This window comes from Henckelia pumila, chromosome 1 (genome assembly GCF_033568475.1).
Source record: "Henckelia pumila isolate YLH828 chromosome 1, ASM3356847v2, whole genome shotgun sequence".
Taxonomy (NCBI): Eukaryota; Viridiplantae; Streptophyta; class Magnoliopsida; order Lamiales; family Gesneriaceae; genus Henckelia; species Henckelia pumila.
Genome location: NC_133120.1, coordinates 102,664,888 through 102,684,705, shown reverse-complemented (window position 1 = coordinate 102,684,705; position 19,818 = coordinate 102,664,888). Strand labels below are relative to the sequence as shown.

Here is a 19,818-nt window from a genome sequence, read left to right as displayed (position 1 = left end):
ATTTTAATAAATATATATACACATAATGACTGTCCCCACCATTAAAAAAAATAACAATACATAATATATAAATAAATAACAACAAACATTTTTTAAAAAAAAACACAACACTCAAGAAAAAAGATAACGTTCATAAAATATATATATATATATATATATATATATAAATAAACACAATTAGATGGTGGATCTGCGTATCAAGAAAATATAAACGCTCTAATGCCCGTCCGCTCCATTAAAAAAATAAATAAAATAATCCCAACGGTAACTAATATTTAATATAAATAGAAAAATAAAACCCAAAATCAAGCTATTTGTAATTCAATTTCTTTTTCTTTGCGCCAAGAAAATGGCTGCTTCAGAGGATGATGGAACTTCGCGAAGTCTTGGGCTGAGCATTCGAAATTTGGTGATGTCGACACACGATCCATGTCAAGGGGCTCAGAGGCTCTTGAATCTCAACCTGCAAGAGAACAAGGTGATAAGAAGCGTAAAGCTTGAATATTGTGTGTATATACAATTTTTATTTATTGGCCTTTTTTTTGTTTTTCTTGCAGGATCTTCTTTCATTTACGGTGGTGTTCCATTGCTGTACACAACCCTTGTATCAAATTTACTATGCTCTTCTGGTGAAAGAGATATGCAAGAAGGATGAAACTTACTTAGAAATTTTCAAAGATTCTATCAAGAAACACTACCGTGACATCAACAAGTGGAAAAAATCTAATATAGTCAATTTCGGGATGTTGTTTGGTGATTTGATGTGCATGAATGTGCTGGGACGTTGGGAGATGTTATCACTTATAGGGCAAGACAAAGGTTCCAGTGTGTTTATCAAGACATTAAAAGAGGTATCTTTTTCAATCTAATTTTTTTAGTTTTTTGGCATTGTGTCCGAAAAGTTGGGTATTTTAATAAGACGGGCTTGCACTCGGAGGTCTTCCAAGGAAACAGAGGATGATGTGAATGGATTGGAGTAGATAATTCATCCCGGGATCATGACATATATGGCTATTCTGGATTAAACAAAGAAGGGGATAATAATCTGGTGATTGAAGAGTTTACTACACCCACTATCATGAATAGCAAAGCATTGGGTAAACAGGCAGTTCAGTTCTTGGATGATGCAAGCTCTCGAGTAAAAGAAACACTGTTAATTGTCGGAGATGATGGGGAGTAGGAGTGAGGGTGTGAGAGTGACACTTAAAAACAGTGGGTCTATAACATGGAAACGGAGAAATCGAGAAGGTGATCAGATATATGGAAGTTATTAACACTAAACTGCGTCTGCGGACACAGTTGATGGTCGATCATATGGGAGTAAATTTGGGACGCCGACTACTACTTATTCATGGCGGGGTTGCTTATAACCAATATATATTTTTCTTTTTTTCCTTTCCCTCTTTCTTTTTCTGTTTTCGCTTATTTTATTTGAATTTAGATTCTTTTTATTTTTCATTCTCGTATTTTTTTAGTTTATTTATTATTAACACTTTCTTTTCTTTTTTTTTTTCTTTTTTTTTCAGAAACTCTACATGGAATTTGGCCTTCAAACTGTTCGTGAAAAGCTCCGTGAGATCGGAATTGAGGTGGAGGACTACTGATTGAGCAAAAGCTGAGCGAGAAGCAAACGATTATTTTGAATAAAACCAAATGATAGCTAAAATCTTTTTAGTTTCATTGCTATATAAAATATGATATCATAAATAATTTTGATATAGTGACAAAATATACGTCACATATTAAGATCTATATGGAATTCATTTTTTGGACTAGTTTCATAAGACATTTATATTGAATAAAACGTATTATGGTTTAAAAAATCGTTTTAGTCTCATTATTATATACAAATAATTTTGTTAAAATCTTGATTGAATTAGCTTGTATATATCTCCGATATGGTGAAACTCTAGTTAAATCTTTATATTTAATTTTAGAAATATGCATGTTGTGATATTTTTTTATGGTAGATTTTTTTCTTAGTAATGGATTAGTATATAAAATCATAGGATATGGGATTTTTTTTATTAAAAAAAAACGTCGAATACTTTTTTCTTTTTTTTTTATTTCCTCACAAATATTTCCTGTTTTAAAAAAAAAACCCAAATTTTGTCATTTTAGGATTTATTTTTTATGTCAAACATAGACTTTAATCTATTTTACATCTGTGTTAATACAATGGTTAACTATATTTTATTGAAATTTCTTTAACTTCTGGTCATGATATATTTCCAGATCCAGCGATATATTTCTAAAAATATACCCAAGAATAAAACCAAATATTTTCATTTTTTTTTCTTCTAAAAATACCCAAAACAACACCCAACAGTGAGACTACATTGCTTCTTTCCCCCTGTTCTCAAAGTTCAAAGAAGCTGCAGAGAAATTACGTGGGAACATGAAGAGAATTTAGGAAACACGACATAAAAAATAAATTAAATAATGGAGACATGTGGTATATACACTCTATTAGTACGGGCAAAGTAAAATATTTCTTAATACATGATTATTGATGCTTTATTATTTTTCATTAGATGTGATTGGCAATGCCTAGGTCATAAAAAAAGATTTTCACATACTTTCAAAACATAAAGTCACTCAGCTGCATACATTTCTCATTCAGACCATGTTTGCTCTTCACAATAATAGGCCTCGTCTTCTACATTTGCACTCGAACAGTTCATCCGGTGCCTGGCCCATTGCTAAAACCATGAGTGAATGGAAATTGGGAGGTATAAAAATAACCATGATTTACTAACACTGCCACTCACCATTCAAAGTGATCTTCACAGCATATTGAATTTTGAATTATTGAAAGTCCAGATCCTTTCCTGAAAACAAATGTTCAGAGCAAGAGTTATAGATTTAGCAATTTGAGGGAAAAGAAAATAAACCCTTCCTGTTCCTGGGAAAGAAGAAATAATATCTTAAAACCCGAACAAAACCAGATGCCGATGTGGTAATAACTTACCATGTTGCGGTCTAGACATCATAAAATCTATCATACGCCTTGTTAACACAGTAATGACAAACTAAAATATCTCTGATGTCAGTCACCCCGCATGTTGCTTTACAGCATTTGACCTATATCTCACATAAAATACTCAGTCATTCAAGTACTCCAAAAGTCAAAAAGAAATTAAGTGGAAAAATTTCAATTGTTTTGGAAGTAATTGAGCAAGATGGACCAAAAGCATCATAACCTTTCTAAATTTTTATAATCATTTCAAAAATTATCATGGGTGGGTGAACAATTCAACTAATTGAGCCGCATACAAACTGCAAGTAAATAAAAAATATATCACAGTTCAGTAGGCTTGCAAGTAAGACAAACAACCTTCAAGGACGACTCAGAAATGAATATTTGACAATTGAAACACTGACCAGATGGACAACCATTCAATTACTCCTTCAACACCCCCTTGTACGTTCTGTTTCTATAAGCTGAAAAAGATGGAAATTTTTGGTTCCCTTCTCCGTAGACATTTTCAAACACCCAGAAATGAAAAATGAAATTTCACCTTAGTGTCAACTTCTTTCCTCACGTAAATAAATCCATGCCTGATTTCACATTCCACACACAATCACCATTTTCAGTTGAATGGGTTCACCACTCCTTACAACAACTCTACAATTTTATTTTAACTATCTTAAATCACCCTGTGATCATTAAACCAACACATACTTGCATAATATGGCTTCTACAGTGAAAAATATATTCAAACAAAAAAAACCAAATACACATCATTATTGCACCATAATAGGATCTTCATACAAGACCAAGTAAAAAGAAAAAAAAAAAATTTGTCTGCAAATATCACATACAAATCATAATCAACAAAGTAGAGGACATGGAAAGAAAATTTAAAAAATGAAGATGAGCCGACGACCACGCACACCCTATACCAGCACAAACCATCCTAGAATTGCACCAAGTAATCACACTCAAAATATAACATTCTGATTTCTTCACCAGAAAAATCCTAACCAAAAACCTGTAAGGCCACTAAAAACTGAGAATGCTTGTAAGATAATTTTACCAGACGCTTGAGTTTATATGAGTAGTATTGTTTGTGGGATGGATGGTCCTTAATATGTTCGCTCAAGTGGCCTGCACTGTAGATGTTCATGTGATCAGCTATTGACTATTGTACAACTTCAAAGTGTGACAAGACAAAATGAAAATGAGAAAAAATGATGGTATCATTTAAACAATACATTCCCATTACCGAAAGCATGTTGATCCATAGAAAAATATTCAAACATTATTTTGCATCTGGAAGAGCTATCTAATTTGCATTCCATCTTGATTCATCTTCCTAACAATGCGTAAAATTTTCTACTTCTTTCCTTTCAAAACACAAATTATAATTCTTTCATTAACAATACTGTTGAAACTGCATCAGCAAATATTTATTAAATCTAAAAGAATTTATTTTCTTTTACCATGAACACAAACCATTGAACAATCGGCATGCGAACAGCAGCAAAAAGGGAAAAATAAGTAATAAAATCAGTTGAGGCTATAGGAATTAGTCAATTAAATAAGATGCCACTAATGCAGCTTGTATTTTCTAAAGTATCTTTCAGACTTTGAAAAACAATTTGTAAGTCAGCTGAACCAAGGACAACCACCAAAATAAATTGCAAAAGCAATCTGAGTTATTATTTTGAATCGCAAAGGGAATTTAAACAATAGTATTCTATTACCTGTCACAAAAGTTAATGTCGCAGAATAGGCATGCAGCTAGGGTTGCTGATCTACAACATGAGTTGCACTTAGCAGCCAAGAAGTTTTTTCCAATTTGGCTGCATCTGCAGAGACAGAAAGATTAGAATGAGATAACATCATGCACCACTCATTAAATCCCATATGTTTTGTCATGACACCACTCAATAAATCCCATATGTAAAAGTAAATTAATCAAGCTGTATTTAGACACTAAAAAAAATGGTTCAAAAAATTTCATCTCATGCCACTTTCACAATCCCACCGCAAAGTCGCCCCAGATTTCACCAGTGGAACTTTTAAGTTTCAAGTAAGCCCTTTCTATCATGACAATGTCATGTGGTTTGTAGCACACAATAAACACATGTTGTCAATGTACTTGTACATCAAAGAAAGCAAAATGTCTAGCTATGTTCTAATTAGAGGCTATCAATCTGCATCTGCAGGCTGTCTCAATAAAATGAAATCAAACTAGAACATAGCCTTGAGAGCTTATGTACAAAAAGAAAGAAAGATATGCCACCGAGGGACCTTTTGTATAAATCAAGAAGATCTCTTGGTATTGAATTGAATTTGTGTTGAACAAGTGCCTGTTAAGAAGAACATAAAAATTATAACTAAATATTCGTAGGAACAAAAAGGAAATGAATAATACTCTTGTTATAGAACTGTTTTATTAAATATCATGTTTAAACGATCTGTCAAATGATCTGGATCCGAAATGAGATGGATTCACCAAACAATCTTCTGCAAGATGCCCAGGCTTTTGACATTTCCAACTGCAATAGACAAACATTCAGAAACAAACGCCAAAACATACTTCATCATCATTCAAGAGATCACAATGATGGCATCATCCACACAATAATAAGAACAAACTGAGAACACACATAAAATCATCTTCTTAAGCTTGATAAAACAAATGTCATTATGCGCTTAAAGCTTTAAATGAATTCTGCCAATAATTAATAATTAATCAATGGTTAAAACGTGCCATTCATAAGTACAAAGACTGGAACTCTTCTTAGACCAATTATTCCGATCGTGATCCCATTTGTCTCCACCAGATTCGGGTACTTCAAATGTACCTCCACGAGCAGAAAATAATTCAACATGGAGTTGTCCATTTGAGGGATCCTGTTAAAACACATTTCAAGTGGGAATAAGATGGATAAAAAAATATTTATAAGCACAGGAGCAAAATAAGACCTGGTCGAGTTCAATGCTTCTAAGAAGTTCAGCTTTGCATTCCATGCTGCATACATCATCATCAGTCTACACCATTACAGTACAAAAGGAAAAATAAAATGTCAGATAACAAAATTAATATGAAGCAAAAGTAAGACTTCAGAATTCCACCTCATTGCATATATACTCCCCGTATTTCCCACATACAACACATGTGGGTTCTCCTGGCGTGGGATACCTCTGCTCGGTTTGAAATTTGATTCGATCAATTTCCACAGTACCTGAAGAAAGAAACAAATTGAATCCCGGATGATCATAACAGCAGCAGTTACCAAGCAAACAAAAATGAAGTGAAGGCATAGAGGAAGATTACTGGGTATAGGGAAGTACGGAATCTGGTCACTAGATTCCAGTTGATCTTCGAAAATCATTGTCTCTTGGTCATTTCCAAATTCTGCAGAAGTACTTTTATCACCTGCAGACACTAGTCTTGTTGTTGGTAAAAATAAATAGAGAAATACTGTTATTTGATACAAAAAAACAAAAACAAAAAATAAACCTGAAACTAGTTCCATGAAACAAAAATATATAAGTAAAACATCGAACTAAAAGGAAAGATAAGGGAAAAGGGTCAAAAGAATTTCTCCGAAGGCCTCCTTAAACTTATGTGAAAATAATTCAAGAAACACATAAACAAACCAATTCCCTTGAAAGAAGCTACGAGAACAACCACTTGAAGGAAGCCCGACCGCATCTGAGTCCTACTAAGAAGCCTCAATTACAAAACTAAATGCATAAACTAGATTATCTGGCCAATACAAAAGAAAAACATGAAAAATATCATAAGTCTGATGCTGATATAGTATAAAAAAATTGCCCTGATTTGGAAACTGACGACTAGATACCGCTTATATGCAACAAAATTAACTTTCCAATTTTCCGTCCTGGCGTTAGCAATCACAAGTCAACTACATGCATACAATGAAGGGACACATTTCATGATGGTTACAAACACAAAATAATATAACAACTTCCAAAGCTAGTGCACATTAAATTTACAAACACCACAATTTATCTAAGTTTTAGGACACGTACATTACATGAATGCAACAAAACAAAAAAATTCGAGGAGATTAAACAAACAAAATCTTACTTTCATATCCCGCCATATTGAAAGATGAAAGTGGATTTTCCTGAAACAAAAAATGAGTGAATAGAATGTAATTAACATTAAAACAGATTAATCACTTCAATAGAAAATAAATGTAACCGTCATATGTAAAATAACCCACTGAGTCTACCAACACATCTGCGGTTAACTCCAGATAAGTTTGTGAAGGACATGCTTCCTTCCTGTTAACAATGTAAATAACAGAATGAGTGAATATCACACATTATAAATGTCCAAAAAAAATGAAAATATATATTAAAAAATGAAAATAGCTTATTCCTCATGAATCAGATTGCTCTTTAGACTATTCAAATCATTTGTTTGTCCAAGACATAACAATATGCACATCACACTAGCTTGTCAAATTTTACAATGTCACATCCATTGCTAGGGAAATAGCATTTACGGCCTTCATAAAAATCCAAAAAACCACAAAACCCTTATTTAAAATAAATAGGCTTTAAACCCTATGTTTTTTTTCGAATTTGTAAGGGGTTTATATCTCAAAAGACAAGGGTTTTAAAAATTCATTGAATTTATATAGGAGGCTTGTACATTTTGTGTTTTCACGGATTACTGATGCAATTTGCCCACCATTAGTCACGATGCTCAGAAGTTCTTTGTAGCATACTTCGCAATTCGCCCAACATGAGTCATGATGCTTAGAAACTAGGCAAAATTCAGAGACAAAATTGGGGAAAATTCATATGTGCCAGACATCCGATGAATCCGCCAGTAACCCGACGCCAGGAGAAAACCAATAACTATAGAACGACTTGAAAAAGAGAAAGAATTTCGCCCAACTATAAGAAGCTACACCTAAGTAGGCCACAAATACTTCACCTCAGCTTTTTAATATAATCCTGGTGAGACATGGTCCCATCACACTCTTCAGCTTCATTCTTTTGATCCGCCGGTACCGACTTCCGCTTCTGCCGGTGCTTGGGTTTCACGGCGGTGGCTGGTTCATCCGCCGTCGCATTTCCGGTCACGATATTGTAAGCTGTTGAAGGGGGAAAAAAGTCATATAATATCAAAAAAAAAATCATCATGAAACGAGTGGAAAAAAATATATGATACCTCTGAGATTTTGCAGAACGGAGTTAAGATTGAATTGCTTGTTATATGCTTACGATGGGTTTTTGTAGAAATTGGTTCTCGTCCCCATTTTCTTCTAGCAAGGAAAATTACAGGGAATCGACAATAAATAGTTTTCGAATGGTTGAGGAATTTTTGCATTTTTTCGAAAAATTAATTAAATTTTATAAAAAATAATAATTAAATTAAATAAATCGAAAGCATCGGATTTGCAAATTTAGCACAAAACTCCGACTGTTTAATATTTTTTACTTTAAAAATGTCGATTGGGTCCAAATTTGCCGGTTCATCATTATTTAAAAAATAATAATCTATATATCAATCAATACATATATCTATCGCTATATAAGGGTAACCGCAACCCTAAACTTAAAAATCTAACTTTTTCGTGGGATCTATTATAACACATCATTTATATTATAAAATAAATTTTTTATAACTACTCTCCACAATTCTAAACCCAACTACTAACTTTTTTGAGGGTCCCACTAATCAATTCTACACATATTAAATAATTATTATTATTACCTACATTTAAATTTAAATTTTATAATAAAATAAAATTAATTTTAATAAAATAATGCTAAATATGTAAAATTAGATAAAAAAAATTAAATTTTTAATTTTTTATCTAATTAATTAATCTTTGATTAATTATGTTTTAATTTTTGGATTGATTACGTAAATTAATGTAAAATGATTTGATTAATTGTGTTTTGATATTTTTTATTTAACATTTCAAATGTTATTTGAATATTTAATAAAATAAAAAATGATATGATGAAAATATTAAAAATTAATAATAAAGCGTGAGTTCATGAATCACGGTAGTAGACAACAAAGCAAGATCAACATAAATTAAAATTTAAAAATATAAAATTGCACAATTGACAAATACTGAGATGAATTTAAAAAAGCATAAATGTGCACAATCAAAATATTTAATGATAAAGTTGTTTCTCACTAATTACTTCCGTCTAGTGCCCATATGTGTTCAACCAAGTCGGCGCGAAGTTGGTGATGTGCTTCTCTGTCACGTTGAGGTACTCACGAAATTCTTGGGTAGCTCCCATGACAATTCGTGCTGGTGGAGGAGTGTCTTCATCCGACCAGTTGACAGATTCATCACCTTCATCTTCAATAATCATGTTGTGCAAAATAATACATGTGTACATGTGATTTCTTAAATCATTCTTGTAATAAGATCGTGCAGGACCTCTAATTATTGCCCAACGAGCTTGGAGCACTCCAAATGCCCGTTCAACGTCCTTTCTTGCAGACTCTTGTCTCTCCTTGAATTTCTTCCTCTTGGGATCCTCTGGGCATGGAAAGCTCTTGACGAAAGCAGCCTATTCTGGGTATATTCCATCTGTAAGATAATATCCTTTTGTATAATTTGTCCCGTTCACTGTGAAATGAACATTCGGAGCATTTTCTTGTAGGACGGCGTTGAACAACGGTGATTCGTTAAGAACATTTATATCATTACGCGATCCTGCAACGCCAAAAATAGCATGCCATATCCACAAGTCTGTAGAAGCGACTGCTTCAAGAATTATCGTTGGGACACCGTAATCACCTCTAGTATATTGTCCTTTCCAAGCTACAGGACAATTCCTCCACTCCCAGTGCATGCAATCAAGGCTGCCCAACATTCCAGGGAAGCCGTGCTTATCTTCATGCATTTAATGTAATCGTTGAGTGTCTGCGTCATTGGGTCTTCTCAAATATCGCGCCCCAAACACATCAATCACTCATCTACAGAAGTTGACCAGGCAGTCCAACGCAGTTCTTTCACCCATCCGTATGTATTCATCGAGAGAATCGGCCGGAGCTGCATATGCCAACTGACGAACAGCCGCTGTGCATTTTTGAAGTGGCGACAAACTCTGTCTTCCTACAGCGTCTCTACTCCATCGAAAGTAGTCCGAGTTATTTGTAAGAGCATCGACTATGCTAACGAATAACTCTCTGCGCATGCGAAACCGCCTCCGGAATACTTCAGCGTGAAATGTAGGATTCTCAGAGAAATAATCTCTGACAAGGCGTGAATGCCCATTTTCATCTCAAAATTTTTATTTAAGACAATCATTTTAATTGAAAATTTTAATTGGAATATAATTTTATTATAAAAATAAATTATTTAGCAGACATTGCATGCAACAAGTCGCTAGTTACTATTATTATGCAAGAGACTCTTAGTTGGTCTCTTAGTAGGGGTGAGAATTCGGTTAATTCGGTCGAAAACCGAATCGAATTAACCGAAACTGAATTAATCGAATTATTTTTTGGTTAACCGAATCGAACCGAATTTATGTTAAAACCGATTTAACCGAACCGAATTAAAAATTGGTTAATTCGGTTACCGATCAAATTAACCAATTTTTAAAAAAATTTATAAAATAAGAAATTTTATAAAATTAATAATTGAAATATAATATTTCTATCATTATAAAAATATATTAAGCTTAAAAAATTAAAATAACAAAAATTAAGTAAAATATTAAATATAAACACATTAAAAATATATTATAAATTATATATAAGGCCTAATAAAAAAAATTCAAAATTTAATTTTTTATAATTCGATTAACGGAATTAACCGATTTTTCTTTTAAAAAAATCGAAAACCGAACCGAAATAACCGATTTAACCGAAATTTTTGAACACAAAAATCGAATTTCCGAATTAACCGAATCGAATTTCCAAATTAAGTCGGTTCGATCGGTTAATTTAGTTTAATCGAAATTTTGCTCACCCCTATCTCTTAGTATGCCAATATATTAAAAAATATTTAAACACACACAAACATTAAAATTTTCTCTCTCCACTATCTCTATTTTTTTTATTTAATTATTTTTATTTAATATATAATACAATCATTTCATTTATCTATTTTTAAATTCCTAAATTTTTTTTTTCCGAAGCCGCCTGTTGTGGCGGGGGGTTTGGCGGACCCCTACCTGTTTATTAGAAGAAAAAGAAAATACAAGAGAGAGGAACTAGACCAAAACCTCTCAAAAATTACAAGAGCAAAATAATTAAAAAAATAATGCACCAAATTAAATCAAGTTCAAGTTGGTTCTAACATATGGAAAACCAACCCTAACAAGCCTACAAATTCCTCTAAGTTGCCCCTGAATATCTTGTGGCCAAAGTGTAGCTATCCCTCGTTCCAGCCCAAGATTCGCCAGTTCATCTGCCGCCGCATTCGCCTCTCTGTATATATGAGACTTGCGCACAGTGACCCCAAATAAATTTGTTGAATCAGAGTGAGAGTGTTACTGAGATCCCAACTAGATGTATTTGCTTCAATAATGTTAAGTGCTGCCATTGAGTCCACTTCAATCCATTATGGAAATAAGTTATATAACCTGCAAAGTTGAAGCCCCTTCAGGATTGCTCGAAGCTCCGCCCGAGTATTCGATCCTGCACCAATGTTCTCATGAAAAGCAACAATAGGTCTACCCATATGATCGCGAACAATACCTCCAATTCCAGATTCGCCTCCACCTTTTGAGCAACCATCCAAATTAAGCTTGTAATAACCAATTGGAGGGGGAATCCAACGCACCACCCGAATAAATACCTTCCGAGTAATATGTGGCTGTAATCCCAATCGATTTGCGACATATCTGCATCCAATCCAATGATCAGCCCGCAAAATACCTGCACGATCAAGCAAAACAATATAATCATTAATTTGTTTTATTATTCTGGAGGCCACTATTCGAATTCCTCTGTGTTTGTGCGCATTCCTTGCTTTCCAAAGGAACCAGATAATAAGAAAAGAAATCAATTCCTGGATATGACCACCCTTCCTCCAAACCAAGCCCACCCTCCAATTATTAAAATTTAGAGGGTGTTGAATAGCAAAGCCTTGAGCATAATAACTCCACACCATAGTCGCCGGGACACTCGAGAAAAATATATGATTAAAAGTCTCCTGCCCTTGGCAACACGACATATCGAAGCCAACGACAGCCTTCGAACCTGAAGAATGTCATCAATGGGTAATCTCCTAAAAAACCATCTCCAACAAAAAATGGAGATATAAGGTCGAAGGAGCTTGGACCAGCATCCATTAAACCAATCAATATCTGGTTTATTACATCGCACCACCTCCCAAGCAGATTTAGTAGAAAAATTTCCCGAAGTGGACTTTTTCCAAACAGCCCTATCCAAATCCGTCGGATTAATGGGAACCTCCATAATATGCCAAGCTACCTCTTCTGGAACAACAAGGAGTAGTTTATCAAGATTCCAACTTCTTTCATCACAAAACCAATTTACTTTCCTGTCAACCGGCCCCTGAACAGGCGCCAACAAAACCAGCGGTCCTTCTGGAACCCAAGAATCAAACCAGAAACTAATATTTCCATCTCCAATGACCCAACCGAGATCCATTTCATCTCTGTTTCTGATGTTCATTATCCTTCTCCAAGTGGGGGAAACATTCTGAAGAATATTAACTGCAGCGGGTGGTGACCTCTTACAATATCTACTATGTAAAAATCTGCTCCATATAGAATCCACCGTTCTGAATCTTATCCAAAGTTTAATAGAGAAGAAATGATATTTTAACTACTTATGGTTATCATTCTTAACAAAAAAAAAATTTATTCCTACTCCTATAAATTTATTAGATTTTTTAATTCAAATTAAATATAAAAAAAAATTTGTCACACACATCATGTGTGCAAATGTACAAGTAATAATAATGCTACAATTTTTGGGGTACCTATTTGTATTCCCTACGCTTTTTGTAACAAAGTCGAAAATAATGATTTTTGTAAGATATATATTTTTTTAGTGTGTAAAAATATATTATTGTCTTAATATAAAAGCACAAAAAATTTCCACCGTTTTACAAGTCAATGATTTTATAGTAATGTTTGGAAGAGCTTTTAAGAAGCATTCCTCAACTTTTCAATCACTAAATTTCAAAATTTTATTAGTGGAAAACTGCGAAATGTTTCTCGAAAGCTCTTATTTACAAATATAATCATCAAGGATAATGAGCACCTTTATCGTTTGATTTTAATGATGAGATAAATAATTTATGGAGAAGTAATGTATTGTAATAAAAAAAAAAGAAATTATAGTTAATATAGTATTGGATTTGATTTTATTGATTAAATATTATATTAAAATGATAAATTACTACTTTATATTTTTAAAAATAAATAAAATATAAAATAATATTATTTATGAGGGGTAATATAGTAATTTAAATTCAATGATTTGATTGATGTAAGATAAAATTACTAATTTGATTGATGTAAAACTAATAGTTAATATAGGGATAATTTTCGATTTGGTCCCTCGTTTTAGGCCTCCTTCCTGATTTGCTTCTCCGTTTTTTCATTGACCTAATTTGGTCCTCCGATTTTTACTATGTTTTCGCAATTGATCCATCCGTCTAATTAAGCGTTAAATCTAACGAGGATGGCCGGCTTCGCCCATTCAACCTTCATCTCTCACCTATTCAATCTGTAAACAAAAGAGATTCAATATATGCTATAAATAATTTCAACCCAAAAACTACATTATGTAAAATAATGAAATTACGTGTATAATATAAAATCAAATTAGTCGTGTGTGCAATGTGATGTGAACATGAATTAAATTAACCTGCCTAATTATTTTGTTAAAGATCGAGCATTTAATGGCAAGCTAAAGTGTGATGCTTTAACACTATAAAGATTTTTAAAGGTATGGATGGATAAGAAGCTAATTAATAATTAATAATTTGTGAAATAATTTATTCACGAAAAGAAAAAAAATTAAAAAATCTAACAATTTGAACCCACCGATCAGTAGAAATATAGAGCCCAAGATCAACTCCAAATCAATCTATGTCCTAAGCTGTCGGAAAAGCTAATTAATAATCAATAATCAATAATTTGTGAAATAACTCATTCCCAAACAAAAAAAAATAAAATAAAATATGACAATTTGAACCCACCGATCAGTAGACATGAAGAGCCCAAGATCAACTCCAAATCAATCTATTCCTTAAGTTGTCGGAATGGGGTAACCGCTGTAGTTGGCCGCCTGTGGAGAGACACCATTGCAGCTGAAGGAACAAGGAGTAGATTAGGTTTAAAGTGTCGGTGAAAAATGAAATTGGAAAATATGGGTTGATCGGTTGAAGGAGGTGATGAGTAAACTATTAATGGGTTAAGAAAGTAATTCTTGTTAGTTTTGACACTTGATTGAACTAAAGGATCAATTGTGGAAAGACGGTGAAAAACAAAGGATTAAATTGGGTCAATGAAAAAGTGAGGGACGACATCAAGAAAGTGACTTAAAATGAAGGACTAAATTGAGAATTATCTCGTTAGTATATGGATAAATAATATGTCGAGAAGAACGCGAAATTGAATTAGATAAGTTATACATAGATTAACAATAATGCCTACCAAAACAGTGACTTAAGTAATTATTATATTTTATTTTTAAATACAGACATATTAGATTATAAACTAAAGAGATATTTTAATCATCGTTTTGAAAATGTGGTACCTAGCCTCTAAGCGGTTGCTTACAGTCTCGATTTTTAGACGATTGATGCTTATGAATGTTGTTTTATTAATTGTCTGCTTAGATAATTAGGCTTAGAAGATTCAAAATCCGCTTAGTTTAATATATAATATATTTTTTAATTTTAAACTTTTAGAAAAAAGTTGTTTGAGAAATTTTTTGATCAATTTGTGTCAAATGAAAATGAGTAATACACGATTATTTTGAGTTTGAATTCGATAAAGATAAATTATTGGAGAAATATTAATATGAACAAGAAGAATTAGATATTTAAGCTAAAAAAATCGTCCATGTCAAATTAAATATTTAGTCTAAAGTTGGTCCCACCTAAGTGTCTAGGCGAAAGGTGACCGTCCATCTACCAATTTTTAAAATATTGGTTTTAATGTTTATTTGGTGGTGTAACCTCACGAGTTTATAAGTTACTTTTTTTATTAGTTTTAATTTCTAGTGTGATACAATTGTAACATACTAACATTGTCTACTTCCTTGCATTGTCTACCCCCTTGGAAGGGACATTCGCAGCAGCGTACTCAAGATGACTTTCATTCACCTTTAATATTCGGTGCATGCACCTTAATCTAGCATATAAATTTTCAATTATCGACAATTATCTGATAATCTCTTTTGTAAGGCATTTATTCCGCTACACCGACTCTTCAATGTTCTATTATAAATTCAAGAAAAATTTTGAACCCACCCATGGGTGGTGTGTAATGTTGTGATTGGTTTAAATCATGTGGATCCCATATGATTGGACCAATCAAAACTTACACACCATCCATGGGGTATTACCCCATGGATAGGGTCGAAAGAACCAAATTCAAGATGCGTTACATCCCAAAAAACTTGGCTATTGAGTAATGAGTGGTGTAACATCATTAGTTTAAAAGTCACCTTCTTATTAGTTTAATTTCCAAAGGAATACCTATTTGTATTCCCTACGTTTTTTGTAACAAAGTCGAAAATAATGATTTTTGTAAAATGTATTCTTTTTTTTAGTGTGTAAAAATATATTATTGTCTTAATATAAAATCACAAGAAATTTCCACCGTTTTACAAGTCAATGATTTTATGGTAATGTTTGGAAGAGCTTTTAAGAAGCATTCCTTAACTTTTCAATCAAAAAATTTCAAAATTTTATGAGTCAAAAGCTGAGAATTGCTTCTCGAAAGCTCTTCTTTACAAATATAATCATCAAGGATAATGAACACCTTTACCGTTTTATTTTAATGATGAGATAAATAATTTATGGAGAAGTAATGTATTGTAATAAAAAAAATAAGAAATGAAATCGACTTATATATATCATCATCTGATTGATCGACCTAACAATGTACTCACTGGAAGTGTCGATGCCACCCATGTGGGTAATACCCATGGGTGGCGTGTCACTTTTTAATTGGCCAATTTTGTGGGCCCCACATGTGTGGCCAATTAAAAAATAACACGCCACCCATGGGTACTACCCACATGGGTGGCATCGACATTTCCGTACTTAACTTGAGCTCTATTCAAAAGAATTGATACAAATTCATTGTCACATGTTCGAATCCCAAACATGCTACTTAGGTAGTGTTTGCTATCTCTAAAAATAAGTGATTATATAATCACTTATTTTTAGAAGTTGCAAAAATTTGTTAAAAAAATAATATATAATGTCTTATTTTTAGAGGTTGCAAATATTACGTTAGTTCTTTAATATGTGGAATTTGCACCAAGTGGTCTATATTCTTTGGCAAAAACTCCTATGAGACGGTCTTAAGGGTCATTTTTTTGAGACGGGTCTCTTATATCGGTTATCCATTAAAAAATATTATATTTTATTCCAAAATTATTACTTATTATAAATATGGATAGAGTTGACACGTCTCACGGATTAGACCGTCTCACGAGTGTTACTCATATTCTTTTGGCGCCCAAATTTTTGAACATTTATCACTTTATTGTTGATGAATCTCAGCTTCCTTGCTGCTTCGCCAAAAGTGTTTCGATTTTTTTTTTTAAAACCAAAGAATTTTAAAAGGCTGGACTTAGAGCTGTCAAACGGGCCAACTCATGGCGGGGCGGGTCAGCCCATCAAAAACCCATCTCTTGGCGGGTCGATGGCGGGCTGAAAATCCTCAACCCAACCCAACCCAAGGTGGGTTGCGGGTTAGGCGGGCCGGCCCGCGGGTTAGATTACGACAAATAAAAATAAATAAATAATATTATAATTAATTATATATATCATTTTATAAATAAATATTAATATAAACATATTAATAAAAATTTTAGTTATTGATTTCATGTGTGTAAATTTTATATAAAGTAATTAATACAAAAAAAAATCACAATTTTTATTAAAAAATACATATATAACAATAAAAATAAAAATAAAAATAAATTATTAATTTTTCAGGCCCGCGGGCCAACCCAGGCCCGCAAAAGGCCAACCCGCGCGGGTCGCGGGCCTAGGCGGGTTGGCCCATCTAGGCCCACCTTTTGTTGGGTTAAAAAAATTTCAACGCAACCCACTTAAATTGTGTGGCGGACCGAGCCAACCCGGTGGACTTAACCCAAATTAACGGCTCTAGGCCTGGACTAAATCCAGCAAAAAAATTGATTAGATCATCTCAATAATCAATTTTGTGCAGTGAATAAGACATATAAATTATGAGTAAACTCTAAATTTACATAAATATATTTCACAAAAACTCCTATGAATCGAACCTGTTAATTTTGAAAAACTATCAACCTCACAAGATAAAGCAAAAGCGATGACTTTCTTAAGCCGATATCTTGATGAAGGGTTTAAATATGAGTATCTCACAGAAAAAGACCCAATGATTTTATGAAAAGGGTTGAAAAAAAGATTTGAGCATATAAGGAAAGTGATAATTATGACCGCCCGTGATGAATGGAATACATTGAGATTCTGTGAGGACCCGGATTCTAATCTCTCGAACAGAAATAAATCATGTAATCAAAAGAAATAAAAATAATCAATAAGGCATTTAGCGACGCACACCTTACATTCGGCGACGCAAAACCACGTCGTGAAAAGTAGGTTTTTTTTATCGGGGTGAGGCGCGGGCGCGCATAACGCCCTGTCCGGGCCTCCGAGAGAGTGCAGGACGCGCGGGCGCGCCTCCTGGGCTGCGCGGGCGCGCATGGCCTGCTGTTTCTGCACCAAAAATGACTTCTAAAGTGTAATATCATACCCAAAAGGATTCTAACATGATCCAACTAATATTTTTTCACAACGAGGTATTCCAATACATAAAAATGTAGAACAAACATCGATTCTAAGTTCTACAACTCAAAAAGGAATACAAGGGAGTTCGAATACAAGGTATGACTTCTAAAACCAAGTCCTCACTCTATCATTTCCCACTCGATCTAGTCATGCAGCTTCTGACTCGATCCTGCCCCACCTGCCATCAAGTACACATACAAACAAAACGACAGCCGGATAATCCGGTGAGAATATAATTCCCAGTAAAAGAGACAAATAAAACAATTTCAAATAATATAACAATTCATGTCATATAAAACGACGAGTCAATCAATTCAACAAATGGAATATCAGCACTTAACTCGAAATGCATTAAAATGCAATGCATGACTTCAAAACTCGGGATTATCTAATCGGATAATCAATATCAATCGGTACTCAATTGGGATCCCGGGGTCAAGTTTTCACGAACAACTCACCGACACACCCATTCGGGGTGGATGTCGTTCAACTCAAACCCCTAGACTTTAGAGCAACTATAAGAAGTATTCTAGCGATTGGAAAAACTCGAAATCCAAAGCCACTTCAATATAGTTCCCTAAATCGTCTAAATTCAAAACCATTCGAATCTTCGGCTCAAGATGTATTCAAGTGCAATTAAACTCATTCAAATAAAAATCAAATAATTCAAACAGCATACAAGTATGTGATTTCTCTTGGACACTCGAATTAAATCAAATTCGAGTTAATCGTCCCAATCATTCGAATGTCGTCATTTTACCTTTTCAAGTTCGTCGAGGATTCAAACCTAAAAATAATAACAAACTAAATCAATATCGAATCGAATCAAAACCAATCAAAACAAGAAGCTCAATAATATACCGTCTTCAACTCTCGAATCGATTCAACTTCAAAGTTCGTTCCAAACCCAAATCGTCAACCAAATCTGAAAATGTTGGACATACGGATTCGATATAAATTCATCAACTCAAACAAACCCGGAATTCAAACCAAATAATAAAACCGATAATCCAAAACTCGATTTCGACGGCATAACGACTATAAATGGTCAAACCAAAAATCATCCACACCATCCAACCATTCTATATAACTCATATCAACTTCTCAATCAACAAAACAATCAAAATCCAACCAAAATCCAAAACCCCATTTTCGAATTCATGCCTCAAAAATCATATAAAATCCAAACTTCGTTCTTTTTCCGAACCGACTTCGAATACACGATCTATGCTAGCTCAAGCACAACATATTCGAAGATTATCAAATTCAAACAATCCAACAAAATTCAAAGTTCGTGGATCGTAGCAAAACTTACGTCAGAATGAAGCCCTCGTTGCGGTGATCGTGAATATGTCTTCAATTCAAAATTCTAACGGACGGATCGTGCGAATCGGACGGAAGAAAAGCTTGGAGAATCGTTGGCCATGGTTTCTCGGCTTTAGGCGTGAGGGAGAGGGGAAGGAGAAAGAGAGAGGAGTGGAGAGTGATGGTGAGAGGTAGATATTATATATAACAAATAATATAATAATCTCCCTTGACTAGTCAACCGGTTTAATTGCAATTCGGTCCCTGAAACTCCAAATTAAATCAATTCAATCTCGGCTCAATTAATCTCCAATAATTCCAAATTAAATAATAATCAATTCTGCTAATCTCAAATAATTAATTTCAGGGCCTTACAATTCTTCCCCTCTAAGAATCGATTTCGTCCTCGAAATCAAAGCAGTTTCATCTCAGAAAACAAGATACAGTTCGAAGACTGCAAGAATGATTCTTCTCTTAAAATATTTTTGAAATCGCTGTTTTGATCAAACTCTGCTTCTTGCACCATTTCTTCAAATCCGTATC

At 33.6% G+C, this 19,818-nt stretch overlaps 2 protein-coding genes across 19 annotated transcripts; one reads left to right on the top strand and one right to left on the bottom strand.

Annotated features, from left to right (window-relative positions):
- The first annotated feature begins 357 nt into the window (after positions 1-357).
- LOC140874772 (pre-mRNA-splicing factor CWC22-like) lies at positions 358-1,770 on the top strand. The gene is made up of 3 exons (XM_073278199.1): positions 358-478; positions 558-851; positions 1,527-1,770. The coding sequence occupies exons 1-3, from the start codon at positions 413-415 to the stop codon at positions 1,602-1,604; spliced, it is 438 nt and encodes a 145-aa protein (XP_073134300.1). The 5' UTR covers positions 358-412; the 3' UTR covers positions 1,605-1,770.
- Positions 1,771-2,424: 654 nt separating this feature from the next.
- LOC140879607 (uncharacterized) lies at positions 2,425-8,293 on the bottom strand. 18 transcript variants are annotated; one of them, XM_073283485.1, is made up of 18 exons: positions 8,169-8,293; positions 7,932-8,091; positions 7,210-7,270; positions 7,071-7,110; positions 6,291-6,401; positions 6,089-6,198; positions 5,939-6,004; positions 5,724-5,866; positions 5,466-5,508; positions 5,261-5,319; positions 4,711-4,815; positions 4,041-4,116; positions 3,522-3,628; positions 3,385-3,444; positions 3,204-3,279; positions 2,972-3,084; positions 2,772-2,831; positions 2,425-2,691 (listed from the first exon to the last, which is right to left on the bottom strand). In XM_073283485.1, the coding sequence occupies exons 2-13, from the start codon at positions 7,961-7,963 to the stop codon at positions 3,608-3,610; spliced, it is 867 nt and encodes a 288-aa protein (XP_073139586.1). In that variant the 5' UTR covers positions 7,964-8,091; positions 8,169-8,293; the 3' UTR covers positions 2,425-2,691; positions 2,772-2,831; positions 2,972-3,084; positions 3,204-3,279; positions 3,385-3,444; positions 3,522-3,607. The 18 variants fall into 18 exon arrangements, with proteins under 18 accessions (XP_073139586.1, XP_073139595.1, XP_073139546.1 ...); XM_073283494.1 differs by having other exon boundaries at positions 3,385-3,437; XM_073283445.1 differs by having other exon boundaries at positions 3,522-3,561.
- Between the last annotated feature and the right edge of the window lie 11,525 nt (positions 8,294-19,818).

Excerpts from the sequence above, each read along its gene's own strand:
- LOC140874772 (XM_073278199.1), top strand. The coding sequence starts at position 413 with ATGTCGACACACGATCCATGTCAAGGGGCTCAGAGGCTCTTGAATCTC. Across the intron at positions 479-557 it reads TCAACCTGCAAGAGAACAAG|GATCTTCTTTCATTTACGGT; the intron begins GTGATAAGAAGC and ends TTTTTCTTGCAG. Across the intron at positions 852-1,526 it reads TTATCAAGACATTAAAAGAG|AAACTCTACATGGAATTTGG; the intron begins GTATCTTTTTCA and ends TTTTTTTTTCAG.
- LOC140879607 (XM_073283398.1), bottom strand. The coding sequence starts at position 7,963 with ATGTCTCACCAGGATTATATTAAAAAGCTGAG. Across the intron at positions 6,005-6,088 it reads GGGAGTATATATGCAATGAG|ACTGATGATGATGTATGCAG; the intron begins GTGGAATTCTGA and ends GTAATGGTGTAG. Across the intron at positions 4,816-5,260 it reads CTTCTTGATTTATACAAAAG|ATGCAGCCAAATTGGAAAAA; the intron begins GTCCCTCGGTGG and ends CTGTCTCTGCAG.